This window comes from Vicugna pacos, chromosome 10 (assembly GCF_048564905.1).
Source record: "Vicugna pacos chromosome 10, VicPac4, whole genome shotgun sequence".
Lineage (NCBI taxonomy): Eukaryota > Metazoa > Chordata > Mammalia > Artiodactyla > Camelidae > Vicugna > Vicugna pacos.
This window is the reverse complement of record NC_132996.1, coordinates 10,934,606-10,955,498: the sequence shown is the minus strand read 5'-3', so window position 1 is coordinate 10,955,498 and position 20,893 is coordinate 10,934,606. Positions and strand designations below refer to the sequence as shown.

At 46.6% G+C, this 20,893-nt stretch overlaps 1 protein-coding gene across 9 annotated transcripts in view; it reads left to right on the top strand.

The window, feature by feature from the left end:
* AMOTL1 (angiomotin like 1) overlaps nt 1-20,893 on the top strand; it is a 155,480-nt gene that overhangs the window by 119,406 nt on the left and 15,181 nt on the right. For all 9 annotated transcript variants that reach the window (XM_072968954.1, XM_015241304.3, XM_072968953.1 and 6 more), the window contains 2 exons: nt 14,971-15,116; nt 18,423-18,572. In XM_072968954.1, coding sequence (XP_072825055.1) covers nt 14,971-15,116; nt 18,423-18,572 — 296 coding nt within the window. The remainder of the gene's footprint in view (nt 1-14,970; nt 15,117-18,422; nt 18,573-20,893) is intronic.

Sequence of the window (20,893 nt, the reverse complement as noted above, 5' to 3'; positions counted from 1 at the left end):
TGAAACACAAAGCAGAAATTACAGTGACATAAACATCGATGCTGTTGACCCACATAGAGCATAAGGAGATTATTCTGAATCCTCGTTGGGTTTCATTACATCAGGCTGTGGGTTCCCATCAGGCTTCTCCGGGGAGGAGAGGCTGGATGTTGTCATGTAGACACTTACCTCCTCCCCCACGGCCCCGCCGGTGCTCGCAGCTTCTGGCTCAGAGCGAAGCCCCTGCTGCGGTACTTATGCCACCTGCGTTCTCCGTGGCACCATTTCTTTGCGTAGATCCCCTCCACTCGATGGGAGAACCATAGACATTCTTCACCAACAGCCATCCCCAAATCTCATTAAAACCCTTGGGCTCTTTATGTCCCTGGCACTCAATAAATGTCTACTGAGGGAATGAGTGAAAGCGGGACATCTCTGTAACAATCGGCTTGGAGCATCAGTACCCAAATATTCTTTTTAGCTCGGTGTCTCCCAGGCATGTTGAGAGCTACCTGAGGTTATCCTCAGTTATTTCAAGACATTAGGCAAAATTATTAATGAACTCCATTCAGAATAGAAGCAACCTAAAAATGCTTGATTTTAATTTTTCTTTGCCTTCTACCTTCCCGCCTTTCTTTTTATTCAAGTAGGAAGATGTCGAGGTAAGGGGAATCTTCCACTATGAGCAACGGTAGTATTTTTCATGAAAATTACTACCATATACTAAAATATAGTTGATTTCTGGTTCTCTTGACTCCTTCTCTTTTACTCTGCTGTGGTTATGTTGGAGAGGAGAGCTGGCTATGGTGTACAACAGTTTTTGTAGCAACGGGTCGTATGCTCACACTGACCAATCCACAGACCATGCCGGACCCCACCGCACAGCTCCTGGGCAAAGCGGAAGGAGTTGTCCTTCAAGCTTGCCAAGGTGCATCTTTTAATCTTAAACCAGGAATGTTTTCTTGCCCTAAATAAGCAAATTCTCCTTTTAAGGAGATGACCTCTGATGACCTCTACATTTAGCAGACTGCAGTTCTAAAAAGCAAAAGATTTATAGGCACGGGCTCAAGCAGCTAATCTTGGATCAGTTACGGCACCTCCTAGGCCCCAGCCTCTCACTGACTTGCTCGGTGACCTAGAGTGAGATGCTTAATCTCCCTGTGCCTACATTTCCTCTAAAGAAATAGAGGAATAAATCTCTCAGTTCAGCCCACAGAGCTCTTGCGGGATGATCAGTGATAGGACATGCAAAGAAGACTTTATAACATGCATTTCTTCTGCAACACTCCTTCCTGCTTTTCTGCCTCCTTTCTCCACCTCTTTGAACACTCGCTTTCTCTGGAAGGACCTGCCAGTTTTCTGGGTGAGGGAATGGGCCCTGTTCCCAGAGAATGCCTGCGTGGCCCTCTGAGCCCTGCTGGATTTGGAAAGCAGTGCATGTGCGTGCTTAAGCCACTTGCTCGACCTTGACAGGCAGCACTGAGAAACTTCAAATGTCCATGACAGCAAGAAACACACCCAGGCTGCAGGGCATCTGTTTGTGTTCAATCAAACCTTCTCCCCAAGTGTAAAAATGAATGTTCCTCAGTTGAGGCCGATTTTCTGTGCTTAGAGAACCAGAGTGGATTGCAGACCTGTCCCTTGGTCACATGCTGATGTCCAGTCTCTAACAAGTGAACATGGCTTGTGATTTTCACATTGTTGATTTTTAAATTATTTCTTTGCTTAGCATTCCTGTTTGGGGATTGAAAAATCAAGTGTCTTAAACTTCATTACAGTCTGTGTTTCTTGCACTCACGGCTAGATGGATGGATGGAGGAAGCACAGCCTGAAAAACAGACCGAAACCCATTTGCATTTCATGTGGCATCAGGGACCCCTCCCTTTCCCTGACAGTTCAGAAGCAAGACATCCACGTTCAGGTCTTAGCTGAAATTAAACAGCAGTTACTCAGACAAGGCTTCCTGAATTGGGATCAGGTCTCCTTCCTTTGATACACTCCACCAATACACTAGACTTTTTCCTTTGTAAACACTCATCACAACTGTAAATAAGTAACTGTTTGGATGATCGTTTTCTGTCTTCCCTTCCTAAACTGTCCTAATCATGAGGGCAAGGGCCCTGACTGTTATCCCTACCATCGCAGTCCCAGGTCATTGTATTTCCAGAAGCTGGCATGGTACCTGGTGCTTAGAGACACTGAATAAATCTTTGTTGGATGTTGAGTGAAATAATGATCATTATTATTTATTCAAAAAGTTATAGGCTACCTACTATGAACAAACCATATTCTAGGCCAGGGGTAAGCAAACTGTTAAAAGCCAGAATGTAAGTAATTCCAGGCTTGGGGGCCACAGCTGCCCAACTGTGTTCCTGTAGCCCGAAAAGCCACAAGAGGTGAGCCGTGAACAAGTGGCAGGGCTGTGGGCTGGATCTGGCCTGCAGGCCACGGCGTGTGGACTTCTGTTCCGGGCGCTAGTCATGGAAGAAGGAGGGAAAGAAGGAAGCAAAAGCAGGATGGAAAGTAGAGAGCTTCACAAATACTTCTTAAGTCTTTTCTAAATATTTCCTAATTTTGTAAATTACCCTAACTTATAAACCAGGATATAACTGTTATTTTCTTATCTAGGAGAGTCTCATTGTCTTTTCCTGAATTCCTAACTAGGTGAACGTGATTATTTCACTGTAGATAAGCTGGGGCACAAACAAATGCAGTCACAAACCTTCCTTACCTCCGTGGGGATCCAGGATGAGCTAATGGTGGAGACAGGGCTGGCAGGGCCGGCCCTGTGGTTAGCCGGGGGTGGTGACTGCCTGGGTTGGGAGGTCTCAGGGGTACCTCTCCCAACAGGGCCGTATATCTTCCCCTAAGCATCCTACTGTGAGATGAGGTCTGCAGATCTTGTGCATCAGGGTTGGAGAGGACCTTTAAGGTCTCAAGTCTGGTTACCAGCAATGCCTGTGTCCTCTGAACCAGAGCCCTTCAAGAGGCCACCTGATTGCTATTATGAGTGGCAGCGTTCTGGAGGCTGTAGATCGGATGGTTCAAAGTTTATCTTCAGGTGGAGCTGTAAGTGTGCTCCCAGCCTGCAGGTCCTGCGTCAGGTCGTGTAACCGCAGTAACAGCTGCCAGCACGCCCTGAGCACTTACCGTGAGCCACGCACCGTGCTAACCTCTGTAGGTACATTGTCTCTGTTAATCCTCCAAGCAACCCTGTGAGGTTGGTATCACAGGTATTTAATAGATGAGGGAACTGGGGCACAGGAAGGTTAGGTCACTAGTCCATGGGCAGGAAAGTGGAACCGACAGGTTTTGAACCCAGGGCATCCTAACTCTGGAGCGTCACTTCCTGTGTGCAGGGGAGGTGGAGAGCGGTGGTAAGGCGTGAGGTGCAGCGTAGGACTCCCAGAGCTCAGTTAGAGTGGCTTCCATGTTTCATTAAAGAAGAAACTGGGACCAAGAACAATCAAATGCTTTCCCCCAGGCCCCCTAGGTGCTTAATGGCAAAACCCTGACAATAACCAGCACCTCCTTTTTCTTGTTTTTTCTTTTCTTTTCTCCAAAGGTCATCTCTGTTGGCCCTGTGGGGTGATGAAAGATCTCCCATTTTTACCCAGAGAAGAATCCAGCCTAGTAAGACTTGTACTAGAAGTCTTATTGCAAATTACTTAGCCCAGTACTGTGACTTAATAATAATAATGTATTCAGGTCATCTCAAGTGAGTTCTAACTACTGGAATTAACATTCTGTGTTTCTGATTTCTACATCTGTCTTTGAACCACTACCAAGTCTAATAAAAGGCCTTGCTGGATAATCCAGCGTATCTCGTCAGATACAAAAGCCAAAAATATTTGAGACCAGAAGAGAGCTTAGAGTCTTTAAAAAAAAAAGTTTTCTCAAAATGTCTGTGGCATTCAACTTTTTGTTCTCTGGAAGATAAGAATGAAAAAATAAGCAGAATACAATGAACAACCCTGTGGTGTAGTTTCTTACAGTTAGTTTTTGAAATTACTTTTGGTTCATGAATTGGAGTGAGAGCGTAAAGCTTTTCCTTAGTGGAATCCGAGAACTTTGAAGGATCAAAGTGTTTGTCTTAAGTCCAGAAAATTTGGTCTTAGACCATTAAAAATAAGCTTACACGTGCTACTAATTTTCTTTTTGCCTACAAAGACTGTGGTTTGGTAGAAAGAAGAGAAAAAAGGAGCTGCTCAAAGCAAGTGGGAAAACTGACAGTGGGAGGGGTTGCAGAAGTTAGGGAAAGGGAGAACATATAATTGCGGGTGACGCCTTTCTGTCTCCCTGTCAGTCCTAGATTGAACCACTCTGTCCCCAGATATAACAGTTTCCCCAGCATAAACTTCTATCTTTCAGCCAGTATTTGGTGTTAAGCCCTATCTGCCATTAAAAGGGCCCATTTAAAACACAGTTTTATTATACATATTATAATAACGCCTTAATCAAACCAAATAGAGGTATATAATGCATACACTGGAGTGTATACATTTTGAGTGTACAGTGTGATGAGATGTGACCAGGGTCACCGAGCGGACCCAGCATGGGAAGACTTGTGCAGCCCTGTCCTCTGCAGTGAGTGGCCGTCCCCACGCCATCTGTCTGCCTGCCTCGCTTCCCACTACCTTGAGGTCATTGCTGTCTGCATAATGTCTAGTTTTTAAGCGTTTTTTTCTGCATGGGGAGCCAGATTGGCTGGCAGGGTCTTTCTTAATTTGTCATCCCTGGAAATAGACGTGTCTGTTCTTTATCTTTTTGTATTAAGAAAAGAGAAGGCAGAAAAGGACATCTGTTCTGTGGAGGTCAGAGAATGTATATGTCATCAGGTTTAGTTTATAAGTGACTCCGCATATGTGTCAAGTCAAAGTGCAATGCCCTGTGCAACCTGTATGTTTGTGTGTTATTAATTCATTGTTTAATTTGTTATTATGCTGTCAGCAGTGATCTAGAAGTAGCAGTACATTTTTCTTTCTTTCTTTTTTTAATTGAAGTACCATCCGTTACAATGTGTCAATTTCTGGTGTACAGGATAATGTCCCAGTCATGCATATATTTACATATATTCATTTCATATTCTTTTTGATTAAAAGTTGTTACAGATGTTGAATATAGTTCCCTGTGCTATTGTTTTTTTTTTTATCTATGCAGTACATTTTTATTTCAAGTTAAAATAATGAAGTGGAAGGTGCAACAGTACATGTGGGAAGCTGAGCTGGCTGAATGAATGGGTGTATAATCAGTCAAGCATGTTTGCAGGTATATATGTATGAATATAGGTAGGTTAAAAAAAAAAACAACCTATGAGTTATACCTTCATGTGTAAGTACAGTTTCTAAAATAAAAATGCAATACAAAACATGACTAGATTAGAAAAAGTTCCTATTAAGAGAACTTTTCCTGGCTTTCAAATAAATATTTTACCAAATTATACCTGAGATATGTTACTTTTGGTGTTACACAAAGTGGCACTTTGGGATATTCGACTCACTTTCTGGGTATGAAAGAGCAATAGATACATTAAGTATATCAAAATCAAAATGTGTTGTTTTCCTCCATTAGATCAGTAGAAGAATTTGTGGTGAGGCTTTGTTACTTTTCAGTGATAAGTATCATTTTTGAATTTTATTTTAAAGACCGAGTTAGAATTTGATGGTTTATCAGGAGCATCCTCTTGTTCAATAGGCTGTTGCCTAAACTTATCGTATTTTTTCACATAGAAGACACTTCTGCTCTCTTAGATTCTTAAAAGTCCTACAAAGATAGGTGGGTTTAGACGTATTATGAAGTAAGCCAAGTAGGAAGGAAGGCTAAGGCAGACGGACATCAGTCACTGTGCCTGGGGTACAAGGCAGAATATGGCAAAGACTCGTGAGAAAACTACTTACCCTGCAAAGTGTATGTGTGCAGGGTCTCCCATCCAGGCGGGATCTGTTTTATTGAAGGAATCAGAAAAGCTTCCGCCAGTGGGTAGCCTTCATGGTGGATGGACCTCAGAAACTAATCTGTGTGGTACAGTAATTCTTCTGTCATTATCATGGGTTAAAGGGAAAATTTCTATTTTCTTCTTAAATTTGGGCAACAAAAATGAATAAATCTCTTAGACTTCAGGCTTTGCTTCACTTTCCCATCATGATTCATTTCTCCGAAAAATTTCTTCCCTGCATTTTAACGGCAGCCATTTCCACAAATCTTTTGTTTCTCTTGTAATGTCTGAACTACTGGCTTCCCAACTCAGAGCTTTGTTTAAAAGAAAGCTGACTTGGAAGCCCTTTATGTAAAACGCACCAAACCCGACAAGATTTCTGGTTGAGAAAGGGGTGCATTCATCGGAACCTCTCCCCCCACCCCCAGCTCCTTCCTTCTTGGTCCCCAGCATCCCGTCCTCCCCTCATCCCCTCATCCCCGTCCTTCTCTCTCCCAGCGCTCCGCATAACAGGGTTTGCTTTGAACTCCTGTTCTTAATTTTCCTTATTACAGAATTCATTTTCAAACGGTTCCCTCGCTCAGCCATTTAAAACAAGCGCTCGCCGGAGTGTTCTGTTTGTTGACAGACCTAGTTAGCCGCCCGCTCACAACCCAGGTCAGCAGTTGCCGGGCGGGACCACGGCAACCTGTGCATGCGTACAAGGTGGCAGAGAGCCCTGCGTCCTTTGTGGAATCACGAGCTTCCTTACCTGAGAAACTTTATCCAGGAATTTTAAAAAAGACAACAGAAAGCCAAACTGGGGGCTTATGGGCTCAGCTCTGTGTTATATTACTTTTTTATTTCTGAGTTAAGGAGTGTGGCTTTTAAAGGTAGATCATCTCACGTGTTTTGCATCACATACGCCTCATGTGAATAGATCACTCTTATATAATGTAAACAGTGCTCTGTTTGGATATATATTGGGGAGGATCTCTTTCTGGGTTTGTCAGTTTGACTCTCAAACTGGAGTGAGGGGGTGAAGGCAGATGTAAGGGCTAGCTCCTGAGGGTGGAATGTCTTTGGGGCAGCATGAACCTGAATAGTTTTGTGGATAGTGAAGTAAATGGAATACCTTCCTATTATCTCTCCACTCCCACGATCTCAGAAGAAATTACTTGCAGTGTCCACAAGGACTTCCAAGTGGATCTGCCTCTCCAATTACCCCATAAATTGTAGCTGACCCTTGGAATAGACTCCTCCCAACATCTGCTCAGTATTACAATGTATGGTGTCAGGGAACTCATGGCCAAAGGATCTGGAGGAAGAAGAAACAAAAGAGACATTTTAGGAAGGGATAATATGGCAAATAATTTTCAAATCTCTTTGCAGAAAAGGGTGTCTTTTTTTTTAATTGAAGTATAGTTGATTTACAGTGTTTCAGATGTACAGCCAAATGATTCAGTGATACATATAAATCAATTCTTTTCAGATTCTTTTCAGGTTATTACACAATATTGAATATAGTTCCCTGTGGTATACAGTAGGTCCTTACTGGTTGTCTATTTTATATATAGTAGTGTGTACCTGTTAATCCCAAATTCCCAGTTTATCCCTCCCCTACCTTTCCTCTTTGGTAACCATAAGTTTGTTTCCTCTGTCTGTGAGTCTCTTTCTGTTTTGCAGATAAGTTCATTTGTATCATTTTTCATATTCCACTTATAAGTGATATCATATGATATTTGTCTTTCTCTGACTTACTTCACTTAGTATGATGATCTCTAGGTCCATCCATGTTGCTGCAAATGGCATTATTTCATTCCTTTTTATGGCTGAGTAGTATTCCATTGTGTAGATACACCACAACTTCTTTATCCAGTGATCTGTTGATGGACATTTAGGTTGCTTCCATGTCTTGGCTATTGTAAATAGTGCTCCTGTGAACATTGGGGTGCATGTACCTTTTTGAATTAGAGTTTTCATCTTTTCTGGATATATGCACAGGACTGGAAGAGGCAATCCATTTTATCAGCATTGTGGGGAAGTTTCTAGTTACCAGAATTGGTGTCATTCGTGTTGGTCAGCCTTGGCCTAAGGCATTACTGCCAAGTCCTTTCTTGGCGAAGGTGATGGAGGTGTAAAGAAAGAACAGAGTGTCTTGGTGATCTTTTGGTTGCAAAGAGAAAAATCCGATTGAGATAGCCTAAGCCCAGATAAGAGGACTATTTTTTCAGTATCTTTACGTGGGAAGGGGGCCCTGGGCAGGACATGCAGGCTGGCCTCACAGGGGCCAGGGGCCAGGGGCCAGGCTGGCGTGGCTGTGAGAATCAAGAGGTGGGTTGTACTGGGGGAGGGGGTCAGTGTTTTCCCCTGTGGCTCTGTTTCCCTCTCTCCTTGTCACCGTGAACTCTCATCCACCTCTCCATCTCCATGACTTGATTCTTTACTCTCTACAGTGTGGCTTTCTCTGTTTCTCCAGAGCACATGCCACACGTGGTCGCTAGCCTAAGAGCTAGGCTGTCTGTCCGTGTCAGCGCCCTCCTCTCACCCGGGCTCCCACACACATAGTCCCACGTAAGAGACTCCGCTGGGCCTAGCCTGGGTCACGTGGCCCTTCAGGTCTGATCCTGTCAAGTGGAGAGTGGTGGGCCGGGGCAGATGCAAAGGGCTCTGTAAGACAGATGAGGCTGCTCCCCAGGACTGAGCCCTGCGCGTGGAGGACGGTAGTACATGCTTTCGGAAGTGGAGCATTGTCCGGGCAGCCACTGCGAACGTTGTCTCCTCCATAGCGGGCTCCGGGTTGGGAAGCACTTGCCCCGGTGGCGTTCTCCCAGGGGCCCTCCGGTGCTGGACATGAGTCTCTGCTGTGGTTCCCAGAGCGCCCCACAGCCTCCCTGCCCAGCCTCTCCTTGCCCTACGGCCTCCTCTCTGCTCACGTCTCTTAGGCTCTCTTCACTCAGGAAGTGCTAGAGACCGTGCTCCTGAAGCCAGTCTCATCGGTTAAAACGGGACGCCTCGTCCTTGGCATTTCCGAGGTCTGTTGAGTTGTCCTCGCTCCCTCTTCCCTTACCTCTGCCACCACTGCTCCCGCTTCCCGCAGCCAAGGCAACAAGTATCTCCTTGAAGAGTGGCAGGGAAAAGTGGTGCAGAACCAGAGGCCACAAGGAGCTGGTCGCGCCTCCCTGTGTGAGCGTGTAGGATTTGGAGCTTGAACAGAATTAGCGTGGTCTGTGTATATGTCTGTGCGCAGACACACATGCACAATTCAGGATAGATTAAACCCTGAAGAACTAGCGGTTAAGGGATAAAAACCTTGATTCTGGCTGGTAGAAGAGAAGAGGGACAGGAAGATCTACCTTTTGCCGTCTAAGTGTTCTAGTGCAATTAGTCACCCCACAGGCGAGCTGGTGGCAGCTGGTCACCTCCGTCCCTCCAGCTATATTTGGCTTGGGGAAAAATTCATCAAAAACCCATTATATCCAGAAAGGCCTAGAAATGAATTCCTACAGCTTTGCTCTGCTTCTGAGCCCCAGCCGTAAGTTGCAGCACTGCGTTGAAAACCAGCAGCACAGCACATGTGCCCTGGCACTCCCACTGTCAGACCCCACGCGCACGCTCCACCCTCGCTGTTTCTCACAGACGTCGTTCCTAGGGGCCACCTTCCCATGGTTCAGCCCGCGGTTAAGCTTAGGGGGCAAATAGTAATTGCAGAAACAGTTTCGGCGACTGTCCACTTCGAACCTTGCCCAGAACTGGCCAAAGGAGAGGCTAAGTTGGAAGGGAAGCATCTTTAGAAATGGGGACCAGTTCTAGCTTCCGTCTTCCCTGAAGCAGAGACTTACCTATGGCTAGAAGCTCAAAAGCAATGACCGTTTGACCTGTTGCAAGTATCATAGCTCATTTTGCTTCTGATTTTTCCGTTGTCAAGTGGAGCTGATGTGAGGAGTCATGCAATGAGGTTCTGTGGTCAAGCTCCAGGCACCGTCCTGGGACGGGGGCAGCCCCCGAGGTAACGTATGTGTATTAGCTTTTGTCGTTTATTAGGTATCTGTTCTGGGCCAAGGCCCTCGGTAGGTATTTTACAGGTTGTCATTTGAACCCTCCAAACAGTCCTGCAAAATAGGTCGTGTTAGTTCCACCTGAGAAAGTGGAGCCTCGGGGAGCTGAAATCACACGTCCAGGGTGCCAGAACCACACTAGACCGGCCCGGCTGCAAAGCCTGTGCCATCGCTGTGGTTTCCAGAGTAAACAGGGTGTGAGCAGACATCCTCTGTGTAAATGGGACCGGAGCCATCAGGCCCCTGCTCCACACGGTTTAGGGTAATTCACATCCACTGAGTAAACAGACCGTTCTGGGCAGAGTTCCCTTGTGTCAACTTGCCTGTCCTAGGAATTCTCAGTATATACACTGGAGCGCGACCAAAAGTTCCGTGTGAGGCTGGTCTTTCTCGAGATCCGTCCCAAGGGGCTTAGCGAAGAAACAGGCTGAAGGGACCTTCCTATGAAGTGGTTTCAGTCACGGGACTCGCCTTGGCATCTCCCAAGAGATGATTTTTTCGAGTGGCTCTGACACACCTGGTCCCCCGTGTCTCTGGGGAGTTCAGGGGCCCAGTTATCCCACCGTGTAGGCTCGCTGCCTTGATACCTCCTCTGCCTCGCACCCCAGTCTGAAGTAGGTGTCCTCTCCGCGTTGTCATGGTCCCCGTGCAAGCATCTGTTAGAGCCGCTTGTCGCATGGCCTTTGCCCGTGTCGTTGCCTCTCTTCCCATGCGACTGAGAGCAGAATGGTGTGTCCTCACCGTGTAGCTGGAGACTGTATCACCCTTTTTGGACAACAGCAATAACCACAGATTGTCACAGTTGCCATTTACTGGGGACTCACTATGTGCCCTTTGCAGTAGGTCCTGTGGTGAACCTCACCTTAAAGGCAAGGAAACTGAAGCGCAAAGATGTTCGTTTACTTCGAGTCACAAAACCTTAAGTGGTGGAGCTGGGTAGGAACCTGGGAAGCTTGATTCCAGGTCCATGCGTTTACCCCGCACTCTGTGATGTCTCCACGCAGCAGGTGCTTAGTCAGTTAACATCGGCAAAGGGATGCATGTGTGGGTGTGGTTGCTGTGCTTTGAGACATATGATAGGACCCGAGACGTACTCAGATCTGGGCGACAATGAGCTGTGTTACCGTGGAGCCCTTCCACACGTTCTGCTTCTGTTATTCTGCATGTCTTCATCTGCGCATGCTCACGGAGGGGAGGCAGCGCCGCGCCAAGCCTGTGACCACTCGTGAGAGAGATGCCAGTGCCGGTTCTGGCCCTCCCGCCGATGGGCATCACTTCTGTGGGCATGTTACTTATCCCTTCTTAGTGTCATTTTCCTCAGCTGGAAAATGGGAATAGTAACAGTGCCTACATCACCGAGTAAACTGAAAGGAAATAGTGTAAGTGGAATCATTGAAGGGGCTGATATAAGTCACCATTCCTGGAACACAGTCCCCAGTCAATAAACCTGAGCAGATTTTGTTATTGTTATCACAAGTGTCATGAACATCGTTTGTAAAACTTTGTCATCGAGAGCACTGCTCCCCGTCAGTGGACGAGGAGTGCCGAGCCAGTGCGAGTGATACTAATTGATATTGCTGCAGCCTGAAGTCCAAGGTCACCAAACTCAGGACGGAGATGTTCGGACCCATGAATTCCAGAGGCCTGCAAAGCATTCTAGAGCTAACGGAATCTTCATCCAGGACTCACGTCTTTGTCCTGTGCACTGTGAGACTCAGGGAGTTTGGACGGAGAAGGGAACCAGAAGAGTTCCTGGTCAGTACCAGCCATCTGATGAGTGGTGGCTTCAGAGGTGGGGTGGGCGGCCGCATAATAGAGGCTGTCAGGAGATCACGAGGGTACCAGATACCTAACAGCTAACAAGCGCTAACGTTTACTGTTGGCAATGAACTTGGTGCACAGTGGACAGTCATTCACTCAACAGTATTTATTGAGCCAGGCAATGTCCTAGGGCTCAAAGTTCTAGGTATTTAGGTCCTTTTATACCTTACGTGCATCATCTCCATCAACAGAGTCATCGCAACAACACCGTGATGTAAATGTTCTCTTTCTCATTTGATAGATGAGGGAGCGGAGACACAAAGAGGGTTAAATACCACACCCAAGGCCTTGGACCTGGAAAGTGGTGAACCTAGGATTGGAGCCCAGTTCTTTCTGATGCTGAAGTGCCTTCTGCATCCACAATCTGATGCTGCCTGTCAAGGAAATGGCAAATGCTGGGTGTGTGGGTGTGTGTGTGTGTGTTGGAGGGGAGGGGTATTCATCCATTCAGAAATCCAAATAGTTGTCACTGGGACACAGTGAAAACTGTGGTCATCGATTTGCAAACTACAAACTCTGGTTGTGGCTTCCAGTCTTGAGCGCAGTCTATCATTTTATTGCTTCTGGTCAAAATTGATCCGCCCGTGGGTGCCCTCAACAAAGCAAAGAACTGTGACGCTATGTTGATAGCCAAGTAGAAGCTCTGAAACCCGGTGGTTCATTCCCAGGCCCGCCTGCTGAGCGGCTCCCTCCTAGGTGCCCTCCAGAGCCTGGACAAGGCCAGTGGGCACCCTGCCTGTTCAGATGTTGTCCAAACCCCGGGAGCTGGTGCTCCAAGGTCAATCATTTTGCACAGAAAGCATAAAATGCTCTGGTCTGCTCAGGGCTGTGGATGGTGGGGCCCAGAGCCCGTGGGCTACTCCTGGCCCATTTATTTAGGCCTCGTGCATGCCCGTCCTCCGTGCACTGAGGAGGAAGTCTCAGAGGCAGCATTTGAAATGCCACTGAAAGGAAAAAGAGGAGCACATTAAGCCCGGAAGTAATGCTGTCTTCTGGCTCAGGATCTTGATGGCTTCATTTTGCTTCCAGGTGTCACGGTTTCTAGGGAGCTCAGCCACCACTAGCTTTACAAGTCTGCTCATTTGTCCCGTCTGTTCATAGCTGTCCCACGGCACCCTGATCGCACGGACATGAGCTCACAATGCCAGGGCAGTGCAGTCAGGCAGGAAGGGCGTTGCAGTGGGACATCAGGAGACCCGGACTGTGGCCCTGGCTCTGCCCCAGCTGGCGGGGCACCTTGGACAAGTGCCTTCGCTCCTGGGCTTCCCTTTCCTCACCCAGAAAACAAAGGGGGTGGAACTGGATGGTGATGTTCCCTGATTCCTTCCAGCTTTAAAATTGTGAATTGTTCATTGTGTATTTGCAGCCTTGAAGTGTGTCGCCTTTATACTTAGGTCCTGTAGTCGAAACCATGTTTTCTGCTCCTTAAGGGCGGTGTTCTTTCTGTTGCTTCAGTGCCCATAGGGCTGGTCCTTAATTTTTGATAACTCTTTGCTAAATGAATGAATGACTATGCCAGGAAGTCATGAATGAGTGAAACCACTGTCTCAGGCTCGTATAGCTTCCAGACGTTGGTTCTCTGTGTTTGAGTGTGGATTGCTAGGACGACTATCTAGTGTGAGGCATTTGAGTGGCGTAGGCACAGAAATTAATTTCTAACTTTTGAAATCAGTTTCTAACTTTTGTTGCACTGCTGTTGTAATCATATGCCCTGTTTTCCACCAAAATGGAAGTGTGTGCGTGGGGCTTCATAACCAACTTTTTCAATAATAGAATTTTTTTTTCATGTCCCTAACATTCTCTTATTTAATTTTAATCTTAATTCATTTATAGGGTTTACAATAGTTTATTTAATCAACTCCTTAATTTTACACATTAAGCCCATTCAAGTTTTTCCAAATTATAACCAATATATCCAAATATTCTAAGTTATTTTTAAAAGAAAATACACAGGCGCACCTCATTTTATTGCACTTGGCTTTATTTTGCTTCACAGTTACCACATTTTTTACAAATTGGAGGTTTGTGGCTACCCTACATTGAGCAAGTCTGCTGGCACCATTTTCCCAGCAGCAACTGCTCCTTGTTATGTTTTGGTAATTCTCACAATATTTCAGACTTTTCTATGATTATTATATCTGTCGTGGTGATCTGTAATCAGTGGTCTTTGATGTGACTATTGTAATTGTTTTGGCTTTTTTTTTTGGCAATCAAGTGTTTTTAATTAAGGATATATGGTGTTTCTTTAGACATAATGCTATTATTGCATGCTTAATAGACTTTACAATATAGTGTAAATGTAACTCTTATATGCACCAGGAAACCAGAAAATTTGGGTGGCTTGCTTTATTGTGGTGGTCTGGACCCGAGCCCATGATATCTTCCCGAGGTCTGCCTGTATTGCTTTTGATATGGAAAAAATGCTTTCAGTAAATACTTCGGATCTCATGACACCGTCGGCCCCACCTGCGTGAGTGAAACGGTAGATGAGTGTGTAGGAAGCCGATGTGGGAGCAGCTGAGTCTGAGGCAGCCTGTGCTCTCCACGTGCAGAGAGACAGTGATCACCATCAGTTACAGCATCATCAAACAAGAGGAAAGCAGTTTCCCCACAACCAGAGCCCTGTGCCTTCCCTCTTTTGAGCGGAGCTAAGAGAAAATGTGAGGCCAGGTCATCTGGAAAGAGGATCCAGCTGGAGACTGGAGGCCTGGGTTGAAGCTCCTCTCTGCTGCCCGGCCTCACACCGAGCACTTAACCTCCTGGACCTTGGTTTCTGTTCCTGTGAATGAGAACGTTAGTGTTATCCTTTGCACTGCCTGCCTTTCCATGACTGGTTTGGGAGGTAAAAAGCAGGAGAGGTTGTGAGCCAAAAACAGAATCGTAGGTACAAGGCTAATTTGCAGCATGAAGTACATGTTGTACAGAAGCGAATCACTGAGAATATGGGGTCACTGCTTCTTTGTGTACCATTCATCCCAGGAACTGTGACCTAGCGTGTGTCTGGAGTTAACAGTGATTTTTGAGAAAAGCCTTACTTCACACACCACCACCCTTAAGAGGGAGCAAAGACAGTCATTCAAGTCTCTACTTTCTGCGTGCTTTTTAGAATTTTCAGTCCTTGCCAGATGTGGACTGGCAGTGGTCCCAGAGGGTGAGTGCCTTCTGATGGAGGTGGTTTTGTTCCTGCTTCCCTTCTAGACAAGGAATTCTTGAAGGAAAAGGAGAAGTTGGAAATGGAGTTAGCAGCGGTGCGGACCGCAAGCGAGGACCACCGGAGACACATTGAGATCCTGGACCAGGCTCTGAGCAATGCGCAGGCCAGGGTTGTCAAGCTGGAAGAGGAGGTGAGACCCCTGGGGTGGAGCGGGGTGGGAAGGGGTGCGCAGGGCCTCCGTTTCCATTTCCTAACCCAGCAACTTTCACCCGAGCCACCTCCCAGGAGGAGAGTTGGGGGAGCAATGACCTCACAAATAAAAGTGAATAAAAACAGAGCTTCTCCCCCCCAGCGCCAGGCAGAGTATGAGAGGCCTTCAGCAGAGAGCTCACCCAGCCTGCCACCCACTGGCTGGCCAGTGTCCAGGGCTGGAAATAAATGGAAGGACCGGGGACCTTGGTGTCCTTGGAGAAAAGAGACTCAATTAAAAAAACCCACAGTTCAGGTGCTGTGTCTTTGGGCTCTTGATTGCATTAAAGGCAAAGTCTTCTGACAGGGCGGAGTATGGATGGCGTTCAGCAAACCTGTCTCCAGTTTCCAGGAGTTGGCTCCGCCAGGCAGTGACCCCCACCGAGTCCAGGCCACGTTGATGCCACTCAGGCATTATGGACTTAGTGGTTTCTGGTGAAACCAACCCTTTTGATCAAGTTCTGGGAGGTAGACTCTTTTCCTTTAAGCCTGACTGTGGAAGCGGAACGGCCACTCCTGAGGTCCCAGCCAGGGGGTTGGGACTGTAGACACGGGGCAGGACGGAGCCCGCTGCACACCCTCTGTGGGGTGGGGCCGAGCTGAGCAGAGCCGCCGCGGAGAGGAGAGACTCAAGGTCGGGGAGAGGCAGGACCAGGCATTGTCCACAAGGTCTTCATTGGTGGTGGGCACACAGGGAACAGTGTTGTTATTAATCCAACTGTTGTTGAAAATAAAAAACTGCTCCTTCAGAAAACATGTCCCGATGCCAGGTGACTCAGGTATCTCTGCAAACTTCAACTTCAACGCTATTGAGTCAACAGGGTCTCATCTGTAGACCTGTCCTGTTAAACCACACAAGTCCTGGGTACCATTTTCATCCTAGCATGAGGATCCCAGGCAACAACCCCAGAGTCTGTCCCTTGTCACCAAGTGACTCATTCAATAGGAAAACATTTGTCACAGAAAGTGATCTGAGCCCCTGAAAGATAGGAGGTCTGCTTTGAGGATGGAGGCCGGGACTCACGATCCTTAAACTGGAAATCACTCATCAAGTCTCCATCTCCGTGTATAGAGCAAAGGAAAATAATCGTTCTTAAGTCTTATGATTTTGATATTTCTGTTAAAGCATAAGTTGTGAACTCCTTGAAGACAGGTCCTTTGTAATCATTGTTACAGATCTTTTCTTGTCATTTTATTTATGTAAGATCTTTGTTTGCCTGCATGCATGTGACTTCCCCAAAATGTCTCATGTGTCTGGCTTCCAGGATCGCTCCTTGTTCTTATTAAAGTTTATTTTAAAGGGTCTTAACTCAGTTCGTGTTGAGTACTTGCCATGACTTCCCACGATGGCTGAGCACTTGGACAGACTGCTGGGAGTTAGAATCCTGACCTCGGGATGTGTGTGTCAGCTGTGTGCCCTTAAGCGAGTCACTCACCTAGTCAGTCCTCAGTGTTCTCATCTGTTAAATGAATATAACAAAAGAGTTTACCTTCTACTGTTACTAGGAGGATTACGAGATACTGCATATAAAGCACAAAGCCTGGCATGATGCTGCTTCAGAAACATTCGGGAATAAAATTACTGTTATTACTGATCATCCTCATCATTACATACTCCTTGCTAGGCTTAAGCCTGATACAAGGGTGGACAAGAGAGAGCTATGCCTTCAAGAGTCTTGCCATTGGTTAGGGATAATATTAATTCATTCATTAATTCACTCAGACAAATATTTCTTGAGTAACACCTGGATGCCAGGGACTGTTCCAGGCACTGGGGACACACTGTGCACTCTGCCGCAAACAGACAAATCTCATGGCACTTATATTCTAGCTGCCACACACTCAGAAAACGGTGTACGGGTTAGGACATAGTAAATAGTGTATGAATGGTACTCAGAAAATATTTTATCAATGAGGCTTTTCTAGCACAGAAACCTGCAGTTAGTAGGTCCTCAAGCAATCAAAGGTACAGTGAATGAAAGGGCCAGGTGAAGACTGATCGCCAGAGCAGGTGCAGAAAAGGCTGTGAAGTTGCTGTCTGCACCCCCCTGCAAAAGGTCAGAAGCACCTCTGTTTTTATCTCACTGGCTCCGGTTGGGACACAGGCACAGCTCATGGCAGTGCTGGCTGCTAAGTCAGCAGTCCATGCTTTGCAGCAAGGGCTTAAATCGCTAGCCTGTTCCAACTTGCCAGTGCAGTCCTGGGTTGAGCTCAGGGTCTGACTCACCTGCAAGGCATCTGCACGCCCAGGTGCAGAATGACAGGAAATAGCATCTCACGTCTTCTCGTCCAGGACCAGATCAAGTCAGTGCCTCAGCCTGACTTTTGGCACCAGCCAGTTCCCAGAGAGCTAGAAATGGGCCTGGGATTTATGAACACAGGGCAGACTCCTAATTGGAAGAGAACAAAGTCTTAAGGGTAAGAATTTGAAGTTGTTGATCACAGTTCTCAATCCACACCTACCGTGACATTTATGTAAATCATTTTCCCCTTAATCTGCCTCTCTTCAGTTACTGTGTGGTTTGAGTGTTCATTATGGCCTTCCTGTCTCTGCAGGGATGTCAACTGCTCATCTACAAAGGGCTCTGAAATCTTTAGGAGAAAGTTAGTCCACAAAGATTAGTATAATGAGAAATTTTTATACTTATTCACACATACACAGATGGGTACACATGCATAAATCCATATAGACACATTTTCTCTACTAATTGATAGTACAGAAAATTAAAAAAATAAAGAAGTGAGTAAAGAAGATGAGAAATTATTATTCTGCCCTACAGATAAACACAGTTAACACTTTTATGTCTTTTTTCATACATAGATAGTAGATAGGGAGACATAGTTGTAATAATGTTCTGTATACGTTTTGATTCTGGATTTTTCAGTTAATATTATAGAATAAGCGTTTCCTCATAACATTGAAAAGTTCTTTATTAACCTCATTTCCAGTGCCTGCAGATGGCATAATTATTAAGTGATAACCAAGGACTGAGCGCAGAGCTGTATAAATGACTGAAAGCAGGTGTCTTGTAAGGGTCTTCAGTTCCTACCATCCCAGCTGTTGGAGGGGTAACTGGTGGCCTTCGTCTAAATCTTTCCTGTCCCAGCACACCTGAGGGGTGCGAGTGGGGAAGGTGCATGCACTTGTAGTTTAAGTTAAGTATCCTGACCCCCCACCCCCCGCCAGCCCAGCTTTGAGAATCACTGTCTGAACGCTGTGTTCGTTTTTGCTGTCCTCTCTGCTCAGCTGCGAGAGAAGCAGGCATACGTGGAGAAAGTGGAGAAGCTGCAGCAGGCGCTGACCCAGCTGCAGTCGGCATGCGAGAAGCGGGAGCAGATGGAGAGGAGGCTTCGCACCTGGCTGGAGAGGGAGCTGGATGCGCTGAGGACCCAGCAGGTGAGGGGCGGGGTTGAGGCCGGCGAGTCTGACACGTGCGTTCAGCCAGTGCTCCGGAGCAGAGCGCCTGCTGCGGGCCGGGCTCTGCACGCGGCACTGAGGTGTCAAGAGGAAAGGAGAATTTTCTGTCCTTAGTGATCCAGCACAGTGGCCAGTGGAGGAGCCAGGCAGTCCACTCACTGGGGAGGTAGATGTCCTGACAGAGGCTAGTGACCACTGGGGGCTGGGCAGAGGGGAATGCAGCTTTCGATGACTTCAGAGAGGATGTTTGAGTTGGACTTGGAAAGATGAGTTCATTGGGGCTCCTGGGGGAAGAGCGTTAGAGGGAGAGTAGGAGCATGCGTGGAGGACAGAGGTGTGAGACGGATGGCAAGTCCAGGACCGCTGGGTGCAGTCACCTGGGGGAGCATGTTGCATGAGGCATCTGGCGAGGAGGCAACGGCCAGCTGGTGGAGGGCATTTGTTAGGTTGAGAGACTGGATTTTTTTTCTTCCTATGGGATCAAGTGAAGAGCCCTCTGATGGTGTCAGAGGAGGAGGCTGGAGGGACAGATGTTGAAGTCAGGGAGGCCACGCTGAAGGCTTTTAGCATCATCTAGGATGTAGTGACAGTGGGAATCCATGGGGGCCTAGAAAGGGGGTGAAATTAGTAGGACATGATCATCAGTGAGTGTTCAGAGGGAATGGACAGGAAGGAGTTAGGACTCGCCCTTGAAAATAATATTGGCCATCAGTTCCTTGTCCTTCTGCGTCTTCCTCTTTCTCCTGGTAACAGCTGTTAGTGGAACTCAGCTACGAAGAACTCAGCTACCCTAGCACAGGGTCCGCCTGGGCCTCGGCGAGGGGAGAAGTCCTACAGTGGGACCGGGCTCCGTTACGAGCTGGCAGGGGCTCCTGGTGTTGTCATCAGCCAGCGTGGTGGGTAAAGCCCTCTGTGCAGCTGGTGAAGGGTGTGCTCTGAGCTTGAAACCCAGGAACCGCAAGACAGGGCGCCATGGAATTATCTAGCGGGTAGGGCACAGTGGTTGTGATTGAAATACTTGAAAACACTTGACAGCATCCGCTCAGCCCTTCCTCATGGCAGTGCACTCCGGTCCTTCCGGGGGTGTGTCTGTGGCTGGAGATGGAGGTGTAGGCGTGGTTGCCCAGTAAACTAAGGAGCCCACCGGCTCCCATCTTGGCTTAGTTGCTAGCTCACAGAGGAAAGTGAGTCTGCCCCTGGACTTCTGGTCCTTCCAACCTCGGCCACCTCAGGGCCAGCCTTCAGCCGGTCTCTTGCTCAGTTATTGCAGTCTTAAGCTTCCCACCTGGAGAGCAGGCTCTCTGGTGTCTGGTACCGTGCTGGCACCCAGTGGGTATTTAGGAGTATTTGGCTGACAGAATGGGCACATCTCAGTACTTAGAGCAAAAAAGAATGTTCTTTTCCAGTTCCCGTGCCACTCACACCCTACAGTTAGATTTCTCATCCTTGGCTCTTCTCTTTTGAGTGCTATGAAACCGGACTTTTCGTTCATTTTAGCTACTGTATGTATTCCAAACTATGACATCGTCTGTGTAGCCTCCCCCAACTGATTGCTCTTGGGAGTTTTGCCAGTGGTGTTGCTGTTACAGACAACACGCTAATGAGCTGCCTTTTTACATGTCTCCTTGCTAAAGAATGGGCTGGTTTCCCAAGAGGATATACCTAAAAATGGGATTGCTGGATAACGAATGCATATCTTATACATTGCTAGAGATTGCCAAGTCACCCTGCAAAGTAAGTGTACCAATTTACTTTCTTACCCAAAACGTACAAGAATTACTTCCTGTACGTTATTGAAAACATTTGGCTTTGCAAGATTAAACGTCTTTTTCTTTGAAAAAAAAGAAAAAGAGGATGGGGGTGGGGATGTAGCTCAGTGGTAGAGCACATGCTTAGCATGCATGAGGTCCTGGGTTCAATCCCTAGTATCTCTGTTAAAAAAAAAAAAAGGAAAGAAAGAAACCAGACTCAGCTCCATTATCCTTGTTGTATATCAAGAAATAAGCCAGAAAGAGAAAGAGAAATACCATACGATATCACTCATATGTAGAATCTAAAAAAAAAAAAGACACAAATAAACATTTTTTTCCCACAAATAAACTTATTTACAAAACAGAAACAGACTCACAGACATAGAAAACAAACTTATGGTTACCAGGGGTGGGAAGAGGGTGGGAAGGGATAAATGGGGAGTTTGAGATTTGCAGATACTAACTACATATATATAAAATAGATAAACAACAAGTTTCTTCTGTACAGCACAGGGAACTATATCCAATATCTTGTAGTAACTTATGGTG